Source organism: Dryas octopetala, chromosome 3 (genome assembly GCF_963921425.1).
Source record: "Dryas octopetala chromosome 3, drDryOcto1.1, whole genome shotgun sequence".
In the NCBI taxonomy this organism is placed as follows: Eukaryota; Viridiplantae; Streptophyta; class Magnoliopsida; order Rosales; family Rosaceae; genus Dryas; species Dryas octopetala.
The window spans coordinates 905,522-923,770 of NC_141368.1; the positions used below are offsets into that span (position 1 = coordinate 905,522).

Genomic DNA, 18,249 nt, shown 5'->3' on the forward strand with positions numbered 1-18,249 from the left:
GCAAAATCTTTGACACCTATTTAGTAATTAGTATTTTCTTTCTAAATTTTTTTTTCCCAATTTTGATAATTAAGTACTCAATCTATTATTTTTCTCAAAAACAAAAAAAAATTCAAACTATTATTGGTTCTAATTTTAAACCAGACAGTTAATTTGTAGTTTCATATAAAGTGACTTCTATCACATAAAACTTATATATGACGTCTAAATTAAAAACATTTTGATTACCTTAGATTCATGAATAAACTAATTGACTTTGGATATAAGATATGTGCCTTTAAAGTTTATTAGTATTATAATATTATTTAACGAAAAGTAATTTTTGTATGAAATTGAAACAAAAATTAATTTATGTACCAAAGTAGGAAATTGACTAAAGTGTAGGTGGTGAGTCTGGTGACAAAAAAAACCCTTCTTTTTTAAACCCTTTTTTTTTTTTTTCTTGTTTTATCAAAAACCCTTTTTTTCGTTTATTTGACTTGTTATCAATTAGACGAGTCAATGTCCCAGCCTATCAAGTATCAATTGACAATTTCAGCATGACCCGGGATAAGGCTAACAAGCAAAATTGATTTAGCGTCAGACACATTCCCACGTGTCATGCCACGTCTACTTGATCTTATTACACCGGACCAACGAGAACAACTAACGGATAAGAACCCAAAGCAGCGAGCATTCACGAAGTGAAGACTGAAAGAAAAAGAGAGGAAAATGGCTGCTTCGTTTTCAATTCCTTTGTCTCGAAATGGCCTCTCTCCCCGCTATTCCCCAACGAAACGACACTGTTTCAGTGTCCCAGAGTTCCACTCACCTATGAGTGTATATTGCTCTGGTAAGCTTCCCACATTGGTACTTGTTAATTTTGGGCTCTGTAGGTTGAATTGCAATTAAATTTGGTGAATGTTGAGTTGATTGGTTTCTGTGTTATCAAAAACAGTTCCAAGTTTTGGGTTTTATTCTTTTGTTGCCCAGAATACGAATTGGAGAAGTTTTTTCTTCAATGATTTGTAAGCGTAGTTTTCTCCTTCGTTAAGTTACCCAGAAAACAATTTTCATAAGCAGATTGGGATAGATTGAGCAGGAATTCTTTTCTAGTATTGAATTTTTTGCCTCCTTAACTATGCTGCAAAACTGGTAGATGTGATTTATGTTTGCTTTACTTGGGTGCAGCTTCAAGGGATGGTCCTGAAATGAATGGAGATTTGTCTCACATGAAACAACTGAAGAATGTAGCATGTGGCATTCTTGCTGTTTGGGCTGTAACCACTGCCTCACCTGTAATTGCTGCTAATCAGGTTTAAAACACACTCCTTCTACACTTACTCCCTTTTATTTGCTGCTAAATTCTGCAAGTTACAAAGTTCTCTATTAATAGGAGAATCATTGAATACCATGATTTATCCGATCCTGCAAAGTTGTTTTCATGAATCCTATGATTCCTTTACATCTGGTCATTCCATGCTAGTTTGATTAATCAAAGACCTCAAGCTCTTTCCTTTACTCTGATAAGTGGAGTCTACCAATCCACTTCAGGAAGCTTGCCTCTAATAGCATTTCAAGTATCAGCAACATAAAAAAAAAGTCCTGATTTTGCTGGACCATTTTATGGAGCAGTTAGTCGAGATACTTTGTTAGATATTGGATATTTCATTGCTTTCCTACTTTTTAGTATTGTACTTTATTGAATCCCTTATGAATGCCCCTTTTTCCTTTAATCTGTTTTCTTTCAACTCATGTGAGATTGTCACATGTTCATTAAATTAGCAGAAGCCAAAATGTCATCATCCAAATAATAAATGATGATGAAACCAAAGTGTATAGTTTCTATAATGATGAATTATGATAATGAAAGGGAACGGAATTGATTTTGTGTGTGCATCAGAGGCTGCCTCCATTGTCTACTGATCCAGAGCGGTGTGAGCGTGCATTTGTTGGTAACACGATAGGTCAAGCAAATGGAGTTTATGACAAGGCAATTGATCTCCGCTTCTGTGATTTCACAAATGAGAAGAACAACCTCAAGGGAAAGAGTCTTGCAGCAGCACTCATGTCTGAAGCAAAATTTGATGGTGCAGACATGACAGAAGTTGTAATGTCAAAGGCTTATGCTGCAGGAGCTAGCTTCAAGGGTAAGATTGCATATCATCCTTATATTTGATGTCAAAGATCATAATATATACGGTTTGAAAGAGAGCAATAGTGAGTCCAATTTTTTATTTCATTCTGTTTTTTGCAGGTACTGACTTCTCGAATGCAGTTCTAGACCGAGTTAATTTTGAGAAAGCTAATCTGCAAGGAGCTTTATTTCGGAACACTGTATTATCAGGTTCCACCTTTAATGATGCACAACTTGAAGGCGCAGTGTTTGAGGATACCATTATAGGCTACATTGATCTTCAGAAACTTTGTAGAAATACAAGTATCAATGAGGAAGGAAGAGCTACTCTGGGGTGTCGATGACCATTTTCCCACCAGCCGCTTGTCAAATTTGTTTACTTTTAAACTAAGGTTCATGTGTTGAAGAGAAGCAACCTTGGTGCTTCATATGTATTTCGATTCTGTATTTCTTGGCATTTTAACTGTATAGCCCTTATAGTAGAAGCCTGCGTCTGTGTGTCAATCAGTCCCAATTAAGACAGTTTTTGTTGGTCTCCTTCTGCAGACAGGAAGAGGTTTTCTTCTTTGTAATGGAAATCAGTTTGAGTTATAATACAAAAGGAAAGGAAGTGGCATAAGAATTCTCTTGTTAGTGGGAGTAATTTTATAAATTATATTGGTGTAAGAATGAGATAGAAAAAGAAAGGGTGAGCAAGGAACAGTATGATGGGTAGTTAGATACTTAGATCACAATGCACATGTTCCAGATACCAAAATCAGATGCTAGCTATTACTACCTCAGTTGAAATTGAAATTCACAAAACCCACTTTATAGTACGGTAAACTGGAGTCTGGAACCCTGTAGCTACCCATTTTAGACTTTGGAGTCTAGGCCAGGCTGGCCAGCTCGGATCCACTGGGCTTTAAATCATTTGGGCTGGGCTGAATCTTGCCAACATGGGGACACGACGACTTGGTGGCTCATTGGGCTTTTCTCACCAAAACAATTTTTTTTATTTTTTATTTTTAAAGTTATAGTACTTGTTTTTCTGTCATGAAAGTATGAAACAGTTCTAGTAGTATTTAAAAGCTATGAAAAAGACCCTCCAAGAATAAGGTGATTTTAGATGAGGACAGCACTACAATCAACGAACAAGTTTTGATTCTCACGAAAACACGTCCTTGCGAAAAAACCAAAACTCTGAAAGTGACAAAAAATATTGCATATGTGGTCTTGTTCTCGATCATATATGTACTTGTTCTTCTTTCCTAATCTTCATCTCAAATTGTCATTTCCAACACATTCTCACATGATTTATTTTTTATTTTTTAAATAATGATTAACTAATCTCGATCTCAGCCTAAAAGGAGGCAATTGATAAAAGCGAAACAAAATAAATAACCTTAATTAGCATACACGCGCGTTGGTCTAAAAGGAAGAAATGTTTTCAATTTAGGGTTTTTTTTTTTGGCCATTGCAATTTAGGGTTTCTTAAAAGGACTCAAATATTCAAGTTTTTTTTTTGGATTAACATATGTTTTCAGTTTAGGGTTTATTTTTTTTTTCAATGATCACATTAATTAACCCGCACACACTGAATAATTCAGCGCAAGTCCAGTCTAGTCCATAAATTTTTTTTTTAATCAAATTATTGATTAATTATAGACTTAAATCTCGTAATCGGGTAGATTATGTATCAAAAAATAAAAAATCGGGTAGAATTGGTATGATGTGCTCCATAAAGATCTCTTGGTTTTCACTTTTCACAAGCAAATAATTACTATGTATGTTGACGTACAAGATCAACAGATCCATATGTAATTCTTACCGCATGTATCTCACTGACATGTTGATTAATTAAAGAATTTAAAATATTGTTTATTTGAATTTATATAGTTTGTCGAAGTTATATATGGACACAGTTATCAGCCAATGCCCAAGGCATATACTGGATCGAAAAAGAAAGTAGAAAATAAACAAATAATAATGATAGTTAATAAGTTAAATGGCAATGGTAACCTAAAATAGAAAAAAGAGTTATTAATTTGTGCCCACGATTAGTTTAGGGCCCGTTTGATACTGTTTTTATATATAATTGTTTTAGGTAGTGTTTGACAAAAATAGATAAATAACTAATTTTGGATTATTTGAGAAGCACTTCCAAAAATACTTTTGCATGAATCACTTAAATTTTTTATAAAAATATGTTTATGTTTCTTAGCATAAACGCTTAATTATAGTAAAAACGCTTTAAAAAAACAGTGTCAAACGAACCCTTAATTAATTAAAACTAACCTGTACTTACAAGCTAGCTAGCTAGGTAGCTTGCATATACAGCTGTAGTAGTATATATTATTATAGTAGTAAAGTAAGACTAAGATGATTGCAATAGGAGGAGGTTATGGTGCATGGTGGTTGGTGTATTTGGACGACTTTAATTAGCTACCATTCCAAAAACACCTACAATTCAATTGCTGGTGCAAATGTGTAATAGCTAGCTGCACGTCCTTCTGAACGGACTGTCAAAAATCAACCGACAAACCACGCACGTACCCCCCCTCCACCTCCACCGCGCGCCTTTCGTCATATGTATGCCAACAAACTTCCCTATCAGCCATACAAATTATTAAGTGATCACAACGACTCCAAATCAATGACCTAGAGACCAACAGAGGAGAGGTAGCTCTCCAATCTCCATCACATTCTCTAGCTAGCTTACTCTAATTTAGTCTTACTCCTATTCAATATGATGGGTCACTTTTACGTATTACAAATCATCTCTTTGTTTTTGTTTAATTTTTAATATATTCTAGTAATGTATTTATTATTTAAGGGTAAAAAGTAAAAAATAAAATACAACTGTAACACTTTTTATATATAAATAAAGTAATATAAGCTCTTAAATTTATATTACAAAATTAAGTTTGAAACAAGTAAAAACAAACGAAGCAAAAAATCTAAATTCATTCTAACAAAACAAAAGTAATCTACATTCGTACTGAAGTGGGTGGGTTCTTGTTAAATCGCACTCACCAGCCATGGCCAGCTGACTTACCACATTAAGGCAAAAGTACTAGTGGCATTTGGTAATTTGGTACTTCTATCTGGCTACGCTTCACCTTCCTAGCTCGATGACAAACACTGGCGTGCGCGGGTATGAGTTATATATGACCCATATATGACCTTCTATTTACATATAACACAGCTAGTCCAAGTGGCCAAAAAAAAAAAAAAAAAAACCACAGCTAGTCCATTTCTATTTCAGGGCTCTTACAGTTGTTATATATAGCTAGCTAGGGTCCTTAATACATATATAATTATACCAAGCTATATGGTTGCTTCAGATCAGTTGAGAGAGAGAGAGAGAGAGAGAGAGAGAGAGAGAGAGAGCAGGAGATCAGATTATTATAGAGATGGATCGAATTAATATATATTTGAAATTAATCCTCGATCTTTGTAATGTTTCTTGCTCAAATGAGTATTCCAGCCACAGTTGGATGCAGTTAATCATTTTCTTGCGTATATATATATATGTATATCATGAGTGTATAATCACTGTATATATAAGTGTACGTACTAAATGAAAACTGGTGCTTCGGCAAATCTGAGATGCTCATTTGATCAAGCAACGTTGAAAGTGGAGGTTTTAGCAGCAGCGTATACGTCGCTGAGATTAATTTCTCAGCTGCCAAAAGGCCTTCCTTTCTCACTCTACAGTCTACAGTCTGCCTCAGGTAAGTGCTTTTTATTAACATCTCATTTAAAACGATCTTCGTCCGATCTTTTTCTTTTTTGATTTTGATCACAGAACTATATATGTATATCTAGCTTAATTAAACAAGAAAATAATTTTTTATCTATTTTGGACAAGAAATTAATTAACTTTTAGTTATATGATCATCTTCTTTTTAATTAATAATTATATGATGATCTTTCGTAAGTTATATTATTGATCCTATCTAGCTACCAAATTAATGATACACACCAAATGACCAAAATGTGCTAGCTAGCTAGCTTAGGTTTCATATATCCTCTGTGTCAACAAGTTTTAATTCAATTCCCCCTCATCTTCGCACGATATATATCATGATCATGACCGAACACTATATATATGATCCAAAATGATGTATAAAACTTCAATATATATACTTTGTGTGGTTAGTGGATAGGCCGGGGTATTTGATTAAGTACCATAATCAACCATTAATAATGAATTAGATGATAATATATAGTTGAATTTTAAAATTAAAATTACGTTTTCCAGCCTTCCAAATTTTATATAATGAATCATTGCAAAATAAAAAATATCACAAAGAATATAGAACTTATGTCTTATGATAAGTATTACGCTTATTATTTTAATATATATTTATAGCCATTTTATAATTTGAATCAGCAATATTAGAATTCAGATTAAGAAAAATGAATATATATATATATATATATCATGGGTTATAAGCCTAAAAATATGGTCTGGGCCGGCCAAATAAAATCTTAATCTTGTGCTAGAGCTGTGTTAAGCTAGTTTTTTTTTTTGGGTTTTGGCCTCTTTTGTATGTACCAATAAAACAAATTTCAATTAAGTGAACTTTAATTTATTGTTGGTTTGCAATCGATGAATTTTAAAATTCTCATTCTTTACATTTTGTTGGTTTTATTATATGACGATACCGATCGATAATTTATAATGATAATTGGTTAAAGCTTAATAATCATAATTATTGTAGGGATTAATTTATAGCTTCAACTAATTAATAAAACACTCACTCATGGCAAGAGTGAGGATGTCGGTGTAATCCCGGTACCCAAACGTACTGTGCATTCCCAAATCTTAATGATCGATAACGTAAGCTAACTCTCTATGTCTACGTATGTACGTTGGTATTCAATTCACTCGATAGCTAGCTTGGTGTTTGATATAACTCCTGGTTGAAAAGTTGGTGGGGCTTTAAAATATATATATGTTCTTTTGCAATTCCTTCTCCACCATGCCAAGTAAAACATAATTATTCCAATGTTCAAAGTAACATCTTGCCCACCCTCGCTCCTATATATAATATGCAATTTACCTAGCTTTGGCAACCAGCAAAATCTTCAGTGTCGGATTCTGCCTTGCTTACTTTCACATATATATAACAGCAAATTGAGAGCTTTTATTAATTACTGACTAGCTAATTAGTTTTATCAAGAAATATTCTTCGGAGGAATTAATTAATATACAAAACAAGGGAAAAAATGATATATATGGAACAGATTCAAAGATGTCTAGAGGCCGATCGATCTTAAAAGCAGGCCGGCACAAAAAAGTAACACTTAACCCATGTCAGGCAGCAAGATATCATACTCTCCCAATTGCAAAGCAAAGAATCTGAAGGTTTCTTCATCATCAGCAATGGTACCCCCTTTGCATCATTCACGTACTATGCATCTTCACCCCCAAATTACACACTACTACTCATGGCAAATTCTGTTCCCAATTTTGGATCACTTGGTTATGGGACCGCTATTTTTCTGCTTCAATTCCTCTCAATCTCCATTCAAGGTATTCATGCTGTGTCTCAAAGTTAGTACGTACTAAGCTCTACAATTTCTAATAATTAATATATTCACGTACCTTGTTATTCATTTTTGTGTATGTTGCTAGGAGTTCAAGGAGCTATAGGTGTCAACTATGGCACAGTGGCAAACGACCTCCCTCCACCATCCCAAGTGGCACACTTCCTTTTAGAATCCACCATTATCAACCGTGTGAGGCTCTTTGATGCCAACCCTGCTATACTCCAAGCCTTTGCTCACACTGGCATTGCACTCACAATCACTGTCCCTGATGACCAAATCCCCCACCTCACCAAGCTCAGCTTTGCCCAACAATGGCTCAAAACCAATGTCCAACCTTACACCCCAGCCACCAACATTGTCCGAATCTTAGTAGGCAACGAAGTCTTATCCACCACAAACAAGTTGTTCATTGCAAGCCTTGTCCCTGCCATGCAAACCCTTCACACAGCCCTTGTTGCTGCCTCCTTGGACCGCCAAATTAAGGTCTCTACCCCACATTCTCTAGGCATTCTCTCAAGCTCAAGCCCACCATCCACAGGCAAATTTAGACAAGGCTATGACATCCATGTGCTTAAACCTTTACTTAGTTTCTTGAGAGCCACCGGTTCTCCTTTCATTGTTAACCCATATCCATATTTCGGTTTCTCGGCCGATACACTTGATTACGCACTTTTTCGGTCGAATCCCGGTGTGCTTGATCCGAATACTAAACTTCTCTACACCAACATGTTGGATGCACAATTAGATGCTGTTTTTTCAGCTTTGAAGCTTTTGGGCTTTGTGGACCTTGAGATTGTTATAGCTGAAACGGGCTGGCCATCCGAGGGAGATCCGGCCCAAGTTGGCGTTGACCCACAGAGCGCAGCGGCCTATAATGGACATCTCATACGCCACATAATGTCCGGTCATGGCACCCCGTTGATGCCAAACCGGACTTTCGAGACGTATATCTTTGCCCTCTTCAATGAAAATCTCAAGCCCGGCCCAACAAGCGAGAGGAACTTTGGGCTTTTCCGACCTGACATGACACCCGTCTACAATGTTGGGATCCTACGGCACACGGTAGCTGCCACTGCTGATAAAAATCACCCTACTAAAACATTTTTGATAACATCATTATCTATGTGCTTGATTTGTTTTTGGACTTGGATCTGACAGGCCAGTTCTTCAATACCTGCGAACCCAAGCCCAGGCCCAGTTCCAGTTCTTGGCCCAGTGAGCCCAAGTCCACCACATGGGAGGAAACTATGGTGTCTGCCCAAAACAGGGGCTGACCCAGAAGCCTTGCAGAAGAATATTGATTATGTTTGTGGGCTGGGGTTGAATTGTGGACCCATTAAACAAGGTGGGCCGTGCTTTATGCCCAACACGGTTAGAGCCCATGCAGCATATGCTATGAACGTATACTATCAAGCAATGGGAAGGAACGGCTATGATTGCGATTTTGAACAAACTGGAGCCACCACTGCCGTCGATCCAAGTAATTTTGATACAAACCTTTTTCTTTTTAAGTTTTAATTTCAATAATGATTTTAACAATAATTTTTTAATGCCAGGCTATGCGAGGTGCAAGTATTGAATGCAAGAGATGAGTGGCTAGTATTGACTCATATGGACATGTATTTTCTTCCAGCGTAGACATAGCAGCATGTAATGCTCTAGCATTTATATGGATTGTAATTTGTATTTGAAATGTGATGACTAAAGAAAAATACTCACTTGAATGGCTAATGTACCTTTATAAGGGTGAGTCTATTGAGATACCCTGATATGCTGACTATACCTTTTTTTATTTAAATTTTTGTAAATACATCTTATCTTTAGAGTTTAAAAAATGTCATTTATTTTCCTTTTCACCCATCCAAATTTGGAGTCAACCCCAGCGGCAGAATCAAGAGAACCGACTAATCCAATAGAATCAATCCATCCTTCTTATTCTTCTCCTCTCCTTCCTTGGAAGTAGAACAATCTCTCCTGTATTATTATGCTTCTCTTCCTCTTCTTTGCTTTTATTTCTCAGCTATCTTTGAATACAAGAGAGATGCTTGTGTATCCTTCTTTGGAAGCACCACAATCTCTCTTGTATTATTCTTCTTCTCTTCCTCCTCTTTGCTCTTATTTCTCAACTATCTTAGTTCTTATTTATTTGTCAGCTAATTTCGTCACCTCTCAACTATTGGAATCAATGCTATGATGAATACCATGTTTAGGTTTTTCTAATTTATCCCATTTTCAAAAATAAGAAAAAAAAATAAATGTAGAATAAAAAAGATAATCAAAGGCAAAACTAGATTTACTAATAAAAAAACCAAAGATGTATAATGACCAAGGCACCCTATGGGAAAAAAGAAAAGAGTAATACTATCTACATTATCCGATATACCTTTTTTATCGACTTTTTTTTTTTATCATTCACATTCTGCGATGTATTTTCATGAATGAAACTATTCGCTTTTTAGATCATTCTATAAAAATTATTTCTGCAAAAAATCAATCATATTAGAAATTGTTTGGTTATAAAAGTGTAATCAAATAAACAGACAGTTTTCGTAATAATTGGATTCACTGTTTGTTTATTTAATAACGATTATATGACCATTCAATTTATGATTTAATTAATTTTTTACGAAGATAATATTCAAAGAATAATTTAAAAAATGAATGGTTACTACGAAATGAGAATAATAAAATAGAACAGTAGATTGAAAGTGGTGAATAGCATTGACCAAAAGAAAAATAGAACCACAAAAAATGTAAAAGTGCGTAAATTCCAAAAGTAAATTAACTATCTTCACCAAAAACTGAATTAACTATAGATTAGTCCGCGGAGCACCCGATCGTTGTCCACTTGGTAACGACCACCAACACCCTCCCTCACAGTCCCTCGTTACCATTAATACGGTGCGCTTTATTCCACCGGCGCAAATCGCCCTCTCTTTCCAAAGTTTTCCTGGAATCTTATTTCTCTGTATGTCTATATCTATTTCTCTCTCTCTATCTCTCTGAAATTCCTCAATTTCTAGGGTTTTAGCACGTCCCCGCCCAATCCCAAGAGATTCTCACAGAGTTAGGGTTTTGAAATTACCGTACAGAAAGTAACAATGGGGGGCGAGTGGCAACAGCTCCTCCAATCGATAATCCTAGGCCTCATTTTCTCTTACCTTCTTGCCAAGCTCATCGCCATAGTCATCTCCTTCAAAGAAGACAATCTCACCCTCACTCGCGCTCGCACTACGCCTACCGACTCCAATCTAGCCCGGCCCAAACCGAAACCCCATTACGAGCCGCCTCGCTCCGAAGATTCGGGCTCCGCGATCCAAGAGGCCGAATCGGTGGTCGCCGAGCATGGCAGTGTTCGGAACGAGAGCAGTGAAGAAGCTAGCAGTGACGATGACTGGGAGGGCGTGGAGAGTACGGAGTTGGACGAACTGTTCAGCGCGGCGACGGCTTTTGTTGCGGCAGCCGTGGCGGACCGGCAGAAGGTGTCGACCGACGCGCAGTTGCAGCTTTATGGGCTTTACAAGATTGCCACTGAGGGCCCGTGTAGCACACCGCAGCCATCGGCGCTGAAAATGACTGCTCGAGCCAAGTGGTATTTGCCCTAGCATTACTCATTTTGATAAACTTACGTACAAAGTTACAAAATTTATCGATTTTACTGTTAGGTTGATAATGATGGGTAATGCGTTCCATGGGTTGGTTTAAGTTAATGTCAAGTTGACGATCTTTGTAACTTTCGGTTTACATGAAACACTGTCGATGTTGAACATTTAGGATTGATGAAGGTGAATGGTAGTTGATGGTGTTAGAAGCCTCTGGTCTAGTTTTATGTTGTAGCGAATGCATAGGCTGTGCCCCCACCATGAAGACCATCACTAGATACTAGATAGATAAGTTTTAACGTGCTCTGTGACAAAATATGATCACAAGTTATTAACCTGTCAATGCCAATTAAGCCCTAATTGTGATGTTTTACTGGGTAATTTATAATATTGGATTAGTTAAAGTGTTAAACTGTTATATTTTAATATAGAGGTTTACTTGCTGTGTTTGAATTCATTTTACTGGGTAATTTATGCTAGGCAAGCCTGGCAGAAATTGGGTGCTATGCCTCCTGAAGATGCCATGGAGAAGTACATTGATATTGTTACTGAACTATATCCTACTTGGACAGCAGGTTTGACTGTGGTGAGTCTTGATCCTTTTACTTTCCATTGTGCTGTATTTTAGTACTGCTGTACATCTACTTACTTTCTGTTTGGTTTTCTTTGCTGGCTTGTTTCTGTCTCTTGACATATGATGACTAGAAGAGCAAAGGTGGAGATGGTGCACATGGTACAGATTCTAGTGGGCCAATGGGACCAGTTTTCAGCACCTTTGTTTATGAGGAGGAATCTGAAAATGATTTGTAAGGCTCTTAGGACTGCTAAGCATGGGAGGTTTAATATTTACACATTGCCTTGAAGTAGTTTGTTTTAGAGGTGGTTTCTCACATCTACTTATTTTTTTTTCTGCCTTGAGTTTTGCCATCAGGTTCTAGTATTGTCCAACAATTTTTTCTGCTTTGAGTTAGCCTTCTCTTTCTTTGAGATAATCAGCTACAGTTTGCAAAATAATAGTGGAGATGACTCGAGTCTTAGAAGTAACTGTGATGGTCTTTTTTGTAAGCTGCACAATTGGAAGGGTGACCAGAGTCCCTGGTATAGGCCATGTTAAGTTCCTGTACACCATCTGATCTCGCCCTTCTGTGGAGAGTGATGTAGGAATGTTTTAGAAGATTCTCTTGTATAATCTAGGAATTTAATTATAGAAGGCTAATTATATGGCGTCTTAAGTCTTTAGTTATGTTAAAATTTTGTGCTGATTTTATTATTTCCTTTCATTAGGTGATACTGATTCTTGGAAAGAAAAAAAATTAGAAAACAATGTTAAGGTTTATTTGCTTTACTTTGCAGCAAGATGCATGCTATTCATGCCTTTGCCAGAGAAGGAGAAGCGGATAATTTGCTCAAGTGTATTAAAAGCGGTGTTTCAGTAGATCTGAAGGGTTTGTTTCTTTCGTACCGTCTTTTATTAGCTTTAATAATTTCTGAATGGCATTATTGTCCTTGCTGGATTCCATGAATATTGCTATAACTACAAAGGCATGTATACTTTCTTTCTTTCTGGGTTGTTAATAGAGTAAGGCTGCTCATGTACAGCTCAGGCTCAGCTCTTTAGTAAAGCTCGTTTCCTTGTCAATTGAGCCATAAATCAAGCTTGGTTGCTCACAACAAAGCTTGAGCAACACTAGATAGGGTCCTTTAGGCTTGCAACAATTGAGGTAGGTGTCATGCAGTTTTCAACATACTTAAGTAATAAACTTGGGAAAAAAACTCGATTTTAAATTGACCAAAAAAAAAACTTGGGAAAAATAATGTAGTGGCTGTAGGTGAAGCAACACAAAGGGTCTAGACGACGGTGGAGATGAAGGCTAGGATAGGAGGCAGGTGGGGGCAATGCTTGGGGATGCTGATCAGGAAAACTCGTGGCTGATGGGGGAGACGCAAATTGGCTTTTGTTAAAACTTGCATAATTTTCGTTCAAACTGGTTAAAATTCCTAAATTAGCTAAACCAGCTAAAAGTTCATAGACTTGATTTTCTTTTGTTTTTCCAATTGAGAAAAGTGTTATTTGTTCCTTTATTTGTTTTGGTTGTCTATCATGCTCCCCTTGTATGGTAGGTAGGGTGTTTAAGGGAACCTTTTCTTGCACCCTATGATACTGATATCACCTTAAAACAGTGTGCATGCAATGATTGCAGATAGTGAGGGAAGGACCCCATTGCACTGGGCTGTGGATCGCGGACACCTGAACATGGTAGAGCTCCTTGTTAGCAGGAATGCCGACGTGAATGCAAAGGTAATTAAATTTGTAAACATTTATTTTTTGTAACAAATCTGTAAGAGTTTTCCAACTACATCCTTCCCTTCTTATGTCATTTTGAAATTTTGTATTCTTGGTATTGAAAGGACAATGAAGGTCAAACAGCACTGCACTATGCCGTTATGTGTGAGAGAGAAGGCATTGCTGAATACCTTGTGAAGCAAAATGCGGACACGAATATAAAGGACAATGATGACAATTCCCCATGTGATCTTTGTGAGTCAAATTGGCCTTGGTTGCAGCGTGCAAAGGAAGGAGTAGAGTGACCGAGGGTTTACTTTGTGGTTTGTTCCAGCTGAAGTTATTTTTGAGAAATTCCTTGTGGATGTATATGGTGATGTATAACCCTTTTCTTAATCTTTAGTCTTTGAAATTTTTTGAAAATAGAACAGTATGACAGTATGTGTACGTAGTTTTCCTCGTTGGCTTTGTGTAACCCACTTTTTTAAGGTTTCTGTTTCCCTTAATGTGGAAGTGAAAAGAAAGGTTGAAATTACAGGGTGCAACTGCTAGGATGCATATCAATGCATACTTTAACTGCAATCTAATTTTTTAAATTTTGATGAAATTGCTGTTGCTAAATGCCTTTGTAATTATTTATTCAAGCAATAGTCCTGTTATATATTTATTTAAGAAAATAAGATTATTCACTTATTAATTATATTGTTTGATCATTTTAATCCCAAATATTATTTTATCAAGAGATTTGTGTGAAAGAACTGAAAGTTTAGCTCAATCTTAATGCTTTTTCTTTATTTCTTCTTTTAATTTAAAACAAAAGAAGTAAACATTTATAATTTATAATTTTAAAACATAATCATATCTCTCTCTTTTTTTGGGTCATTAATCATCTCTCATATTGAAAAATAGAAAACGGAATATTTATTTATTGTATTAGTAATACTATAACATGAGTTGGGTAAGATTGCTAATTTGGTATACACCAAGATGATTAATTACAGCCACCAAGTTACATATCTTATTATAGTATGTACATCCCAGTTTTAACCGTCACTAACGGTTTTGGGCCCCGCACTTATATGTTGCCTAAGATTTGCTTTAATTAAGTTGGTCATCGACTTGTCACCCCCTCACGCCTGCCCTCATTGGCTGTGTCTTTTCTCTGATGCCAAAAAATGACGAAGGCGGTGGTCTATGCGCTTCTTACCACCGCCTTTGTCGTATTCCTGTTCTCCTCCCCCTTCAAACAACGTGGTGGACTGCGGAGCAGGAACCATGATATTCTTAGCCTAAACCGCCGTCTTGGCTACAAAGGACCTGTCCCAATTTTTGACCCACTCGTAGCCAAGATAGAAAATTATGCAGTTGCAAAGGAAACTAGTCATCATTCCAAAATCTATTTGGAACACAAATCCATTAATATGAATGTCGACGAGGTTGAAGAAGTACAACAATATGTTAGCGATGAGGGAAGGTTGAACATCACCTTGAGGCTCATGAGTTTGTTCCCTTTATTAGACCAGGCACCAAAAGATGGGTTCATTACCATCATTGAGCTCAAACATTGGGTTACAGAACTGGCCGTGGAAAGGTTGAATATTAGCACACAAAGACATATGGCATCGCATGATAAGGATGGGAATGGAGCCATTACTTTCAGCGAGTATCTCCCCCAGTTTACCAAAGAAGATCTGGGTACGTATGTATGTACCATGAGTCCGGTTAATATGGGGAACAAAATATGAGGGATAAGTGAGAGAGACAACAAATTTAAGACTTGAATTAAACACGATTGTAAAACTAATACATGATTGAAGTAAATTCAACCCTTAAATGTATTGTTCTTTATTTGTCCCTCATATTAGCCGTACTGTATGTACCCCTATTTATATATTTATTTAGTTTATTTTATGACTTTAATTAACTAGGAGGACTCTGAAAAAACAGAGAAAAACGAGATGGAGCATGGAAAAGCTGGATGGTGGAAGCTGCAATTTGATAATGCAGATGCTGATAAGGATGGATCTCTTAGCTTCGATGAATTTAAAGAGTAAATTAACCCTCTTTATTAATCAATTTCCATAAAGTCTAGGTTGATTTACGATATATAATTAATTTCCTTTTAGATGTTGTAGGGTCTAATCAGTTTAATATAAGTGTCTGTATATAATTCTCTTGCAGTTTGTTGCACCCAGAAGACAGTACAAAAGACGAAATTCATAGATGGCTGTTGAGCGAAAAAATAAAGTACATATATAATTCTCTGTTTTCATACCAATCATGATATTCATGCTTTATTTATTTATTTATTTTTTCTGAGTAAGGCAATAGATTATATATTAATTAAACTGTTTGCCTATAATGTTGTACAGAGTGATGGACCATGATAATGATGGGAAACTAAATTTCGTGGAATTTTTAACGAATGCTTATAACATTTACAAGAACTACATTGAATTCGAAAGAGCAGGGGCCAATGTACCCACAGCAGAAGAGAAATTTGCAGAGCTTGATTTGAACAAAGACAAGTATGCATGCATACATACATATACCTTGATTAATTATAATTAAGATGTTATTAAGATTAGCTAATTACTTAATTAACTTCAAAATTGACGAATGTTTGACAGACTCTTGGAAGTGGACGAATTGAAACCCATAGTGCAGTACCTTCACCCAGGAGAACTGACATATGCCAACTATTACTCAAGTTTTCTCATGTATGAGGTCAGTAATCAGTAATTATATAGTCTGAAATTAAGTTCTGATTCAATTTGTATTACTATATATGATATCTATGAGACATGCATGCATGCATTGAATTGCAATACGTGGCATTGTTCATTTCAGGCGGACGAGAGCAAAGACGGCAAATTAACCCTGGAAGAGATGCTCGGTCACGAATATATTTTTTACAACACAGTCTTTGACAATGACAACATTGATGAAGATTATAAAGAAGATCACGACGAGTTATAAAATATGATCAGTAACATATTTAGAAATTTTTATTTGTGAGAGGGAGATGAATAAGTACTTTTCAAATAGTTAGGTGTGCCTATTGCTACTTGCTCTTTAAGAAACCTAGTTGCCTTTTTGAGATGTTTTACTTTTATCAAATACATTGCCCTAAAGCCCCGAACTCACAAGGAACAAAACCATGAACTAAAAGGAAAACATTTGAAATCTATGGAACCAAAATTAATTTCATTTTGCTCCTTACAAGTGTGAAAGCTTCTCCTATGTATTATTTTATCACTTGAATTTCCTAATATACTCCACGTGTTTATTGATCAACAACATTTTTCTATTAATAGCGCCTTTATTAGAAGCAAATAAAAAATTTCACAAAAAATTCGCAAGACTCGTATAATAACTTGCAGAGGCCCTTGATTTCTTGAAGAAGTTCTCTAACCCAAAAGGAACTTTTGTTTATTTTAACTCAAGGTTACAAAAAATGCTTTTAGTTATTAGGAAGTTGTCCACCCAAAGCACCCACCTTGACAATGGCAACCCTTTATGTCCAAGTCCTATCACCCTGGGTCTCCCTCTCTTTTTTCAATTATTTTTATGAGTTTTTAATTAAATATGTGACATAATCATGGTGTCCAACTAATGTTTTACCTTTCCATCAAGGGATTAATGTCAATTTGATCCCCAAATTATTACATTTATATCAATTTGGTCCCTAAAGTTCTAATTTAAAAAATTTAGTCTCCACTTTTTCAATTTTGCCAATTGAAGTTGTTAAGTCAATTTACACACTTTCCGTCCAAAGCTCTGTTTATATAAAATTATGTACTAATCACGTACAGTGCCGGCTAAGGCCCAAGGCGACCAAGGCACAGGCCTAGGGCCACAAATTTTGAAAGGCCTCCATTGTCTGATAGTCTACTACTCTACTATTGAAAAAAAAAATTTTTATAATGGAACTATGGAAGCCTAAAAGCCTCCATCCTTTTCTCTTTGAAAAAAAAAAAATTTAGGCCTAATATTTTTCTGGAAGCCTACTAGCTAGCCTAGTAGCCTACATGCCTTATCCCTACAATTAATGTTGCACACGGCACCTCTACAATTAATGTTGATTTCTTGATTGAGTGATTGCTGCACTTGCACAGTTGCACGCCTAAATTAAGCATTAGACTCTACATCTTTTACTTGGTTGTCTATTCCTTATTCCCATCAGACTCTCTCTTTCCCTCTTCTCTTAATCTCTTAATCTCTTCTAGTTTTCTCTATTCTCTTTGTCTCTCTGACTCTCCTCACTCTCAGTCTCTCTCGTCTATATTCTCTAATAATCTCAACTCTCAATCTTCACAATTCAAACTCAATAGTCAAGGCTCATTGCCTCATTGGATAACTGGTAAGTTTTTGCTAATTTTTTATATTTGTCATTCGATTTTTGGTTGTTCAAAATTGGTGTGTAAATGTGCAATGATATGATTTTTTATACTAATCAAGATTTTTTTCTTCAAAATTGCAGAGCCTTTTACTTGTTGAAATTGTAGAGCCATTTACTTGTGGAAATTGCAGTTGAGCAAGGTTTTATTGTTCTTGTATCTCATTAGTTTTTGTTTGTTACTTTGTTGTTTAATTATCAGTATAAATATCAAATATGTCTAGCAGAAAATTTGAATCAGGGTATGAAAAACTTAAGAAGAAAAAAAGAATAGAAAAACTAATTCAATCTCAAAAAGGAGCTCTTG

At 35.9% G+C, this 18,249-nt stretch overlaps 4 protein-coding genes across 5 annotated transcripts; all 4 read left to right on the plus strand.

The window, feature by feature from the left end:
* The first annotated feature begins 655 nt into the window (after positions 1–655).
* On the plus strand, positions 656–2,747 carry LOC147289206 (Tetratricopeptide repeat (TPR)-like superfamily protein). The gene is made up of 4 exons (XM_086238568.1): positions 656–832; positions 1,171–1,295; positions 1,883–2,129; positions 2,237–2,747. Exons 1-4 carry the CDS (start codon positions 712–714, stop codon positions 2,458–2,460), a joined length of 717 nt encoding a protein of 238 aa, XP_086094694.1. The 5' UTR covers positions 656–711; the 3' UTR covers positions 2,461–2,747.
* Positions 2,748–6,943: 4,196 nt separating this feature from the next.
* On the plus strand, positions 6,944–9,408 carry LOC147289207 (O-Glycosyl hydrolases family 17 protein). The gene is made up of 4 exons (XM_086237763.1): positions 6,944–7,640; positions 7,743–8,719; positions 8,816–9,137; positions 9,214–9,408. The coding sequence occupies exons 1-4, from the start codon at positions 7,556–7,558 to the stop codon at positions 9,234–9,236; spliced, it is 1,407 nt and encodes a 468-aa protein (XP_086093889.1). The 5' UTR covers positions 6,944–7,555; the 3' UTR covers positions 9,237–9,408.
* A 1,108-nt stretch (positions 9,409–10,516) lies between these two features.
* Positions 10,517–14,150, plus strand: LOC147289208 (acyl-CoA-binding domain-containing protein 1-like). 2 transcript variants are annotated; one of them, XM_086236448.1, is made up of 6 exons: positions 10,517–11,249; positions 11,740–11,845; positions 11,965–12,065; positions 12,613–12,704; positions 13,461–13,558; positions 13,669–14,150. In XM_086236448.1, exons 1-6 carry the CDS (start codon positions 10,759–10,761, stop codon positions 13,846–13,848), a joined length of 1,068 nt encoding a protein of 355 aa, XP_086092574.1. In that variant the 5' UTR covers positions 10,517–10,758; the 3' UTR covers positions 13,849–14,150. The 2 variants fall into 2 exon arrangements, with proteins under 2 accessions (XP_086092574.1, XP_086092575.1); XM_086236449.1 differs by having other exon boundaries at positions 11,968–12,065.
* A 568-nt stretch (positions 14,151–14,718) lies between these two features.
* On the plus strand, positions 14,719–16,522 carry LOC147289209 (Calcium-binding EF hand family protein). The gene is made up of 6 exons (XM_086238611.1): positions 14,719–15,238; positions 15,491–15,593; positions 15,725–15,790; positions 15,916–16,071; positions 16,174–16,270; positions 16,394–16,522. The coding sequence occupies exons 1-6, from the start codon at positions 14,719–14,721 to the stop codon at positions 16,520–16,522; spliced, it is 1,071 nt and encodes a 356-aa protein (XP_086094737.1).
* The last annotated feature ends 1,727 nt before the right edge of the window (positions 16,523–18,249 follow it).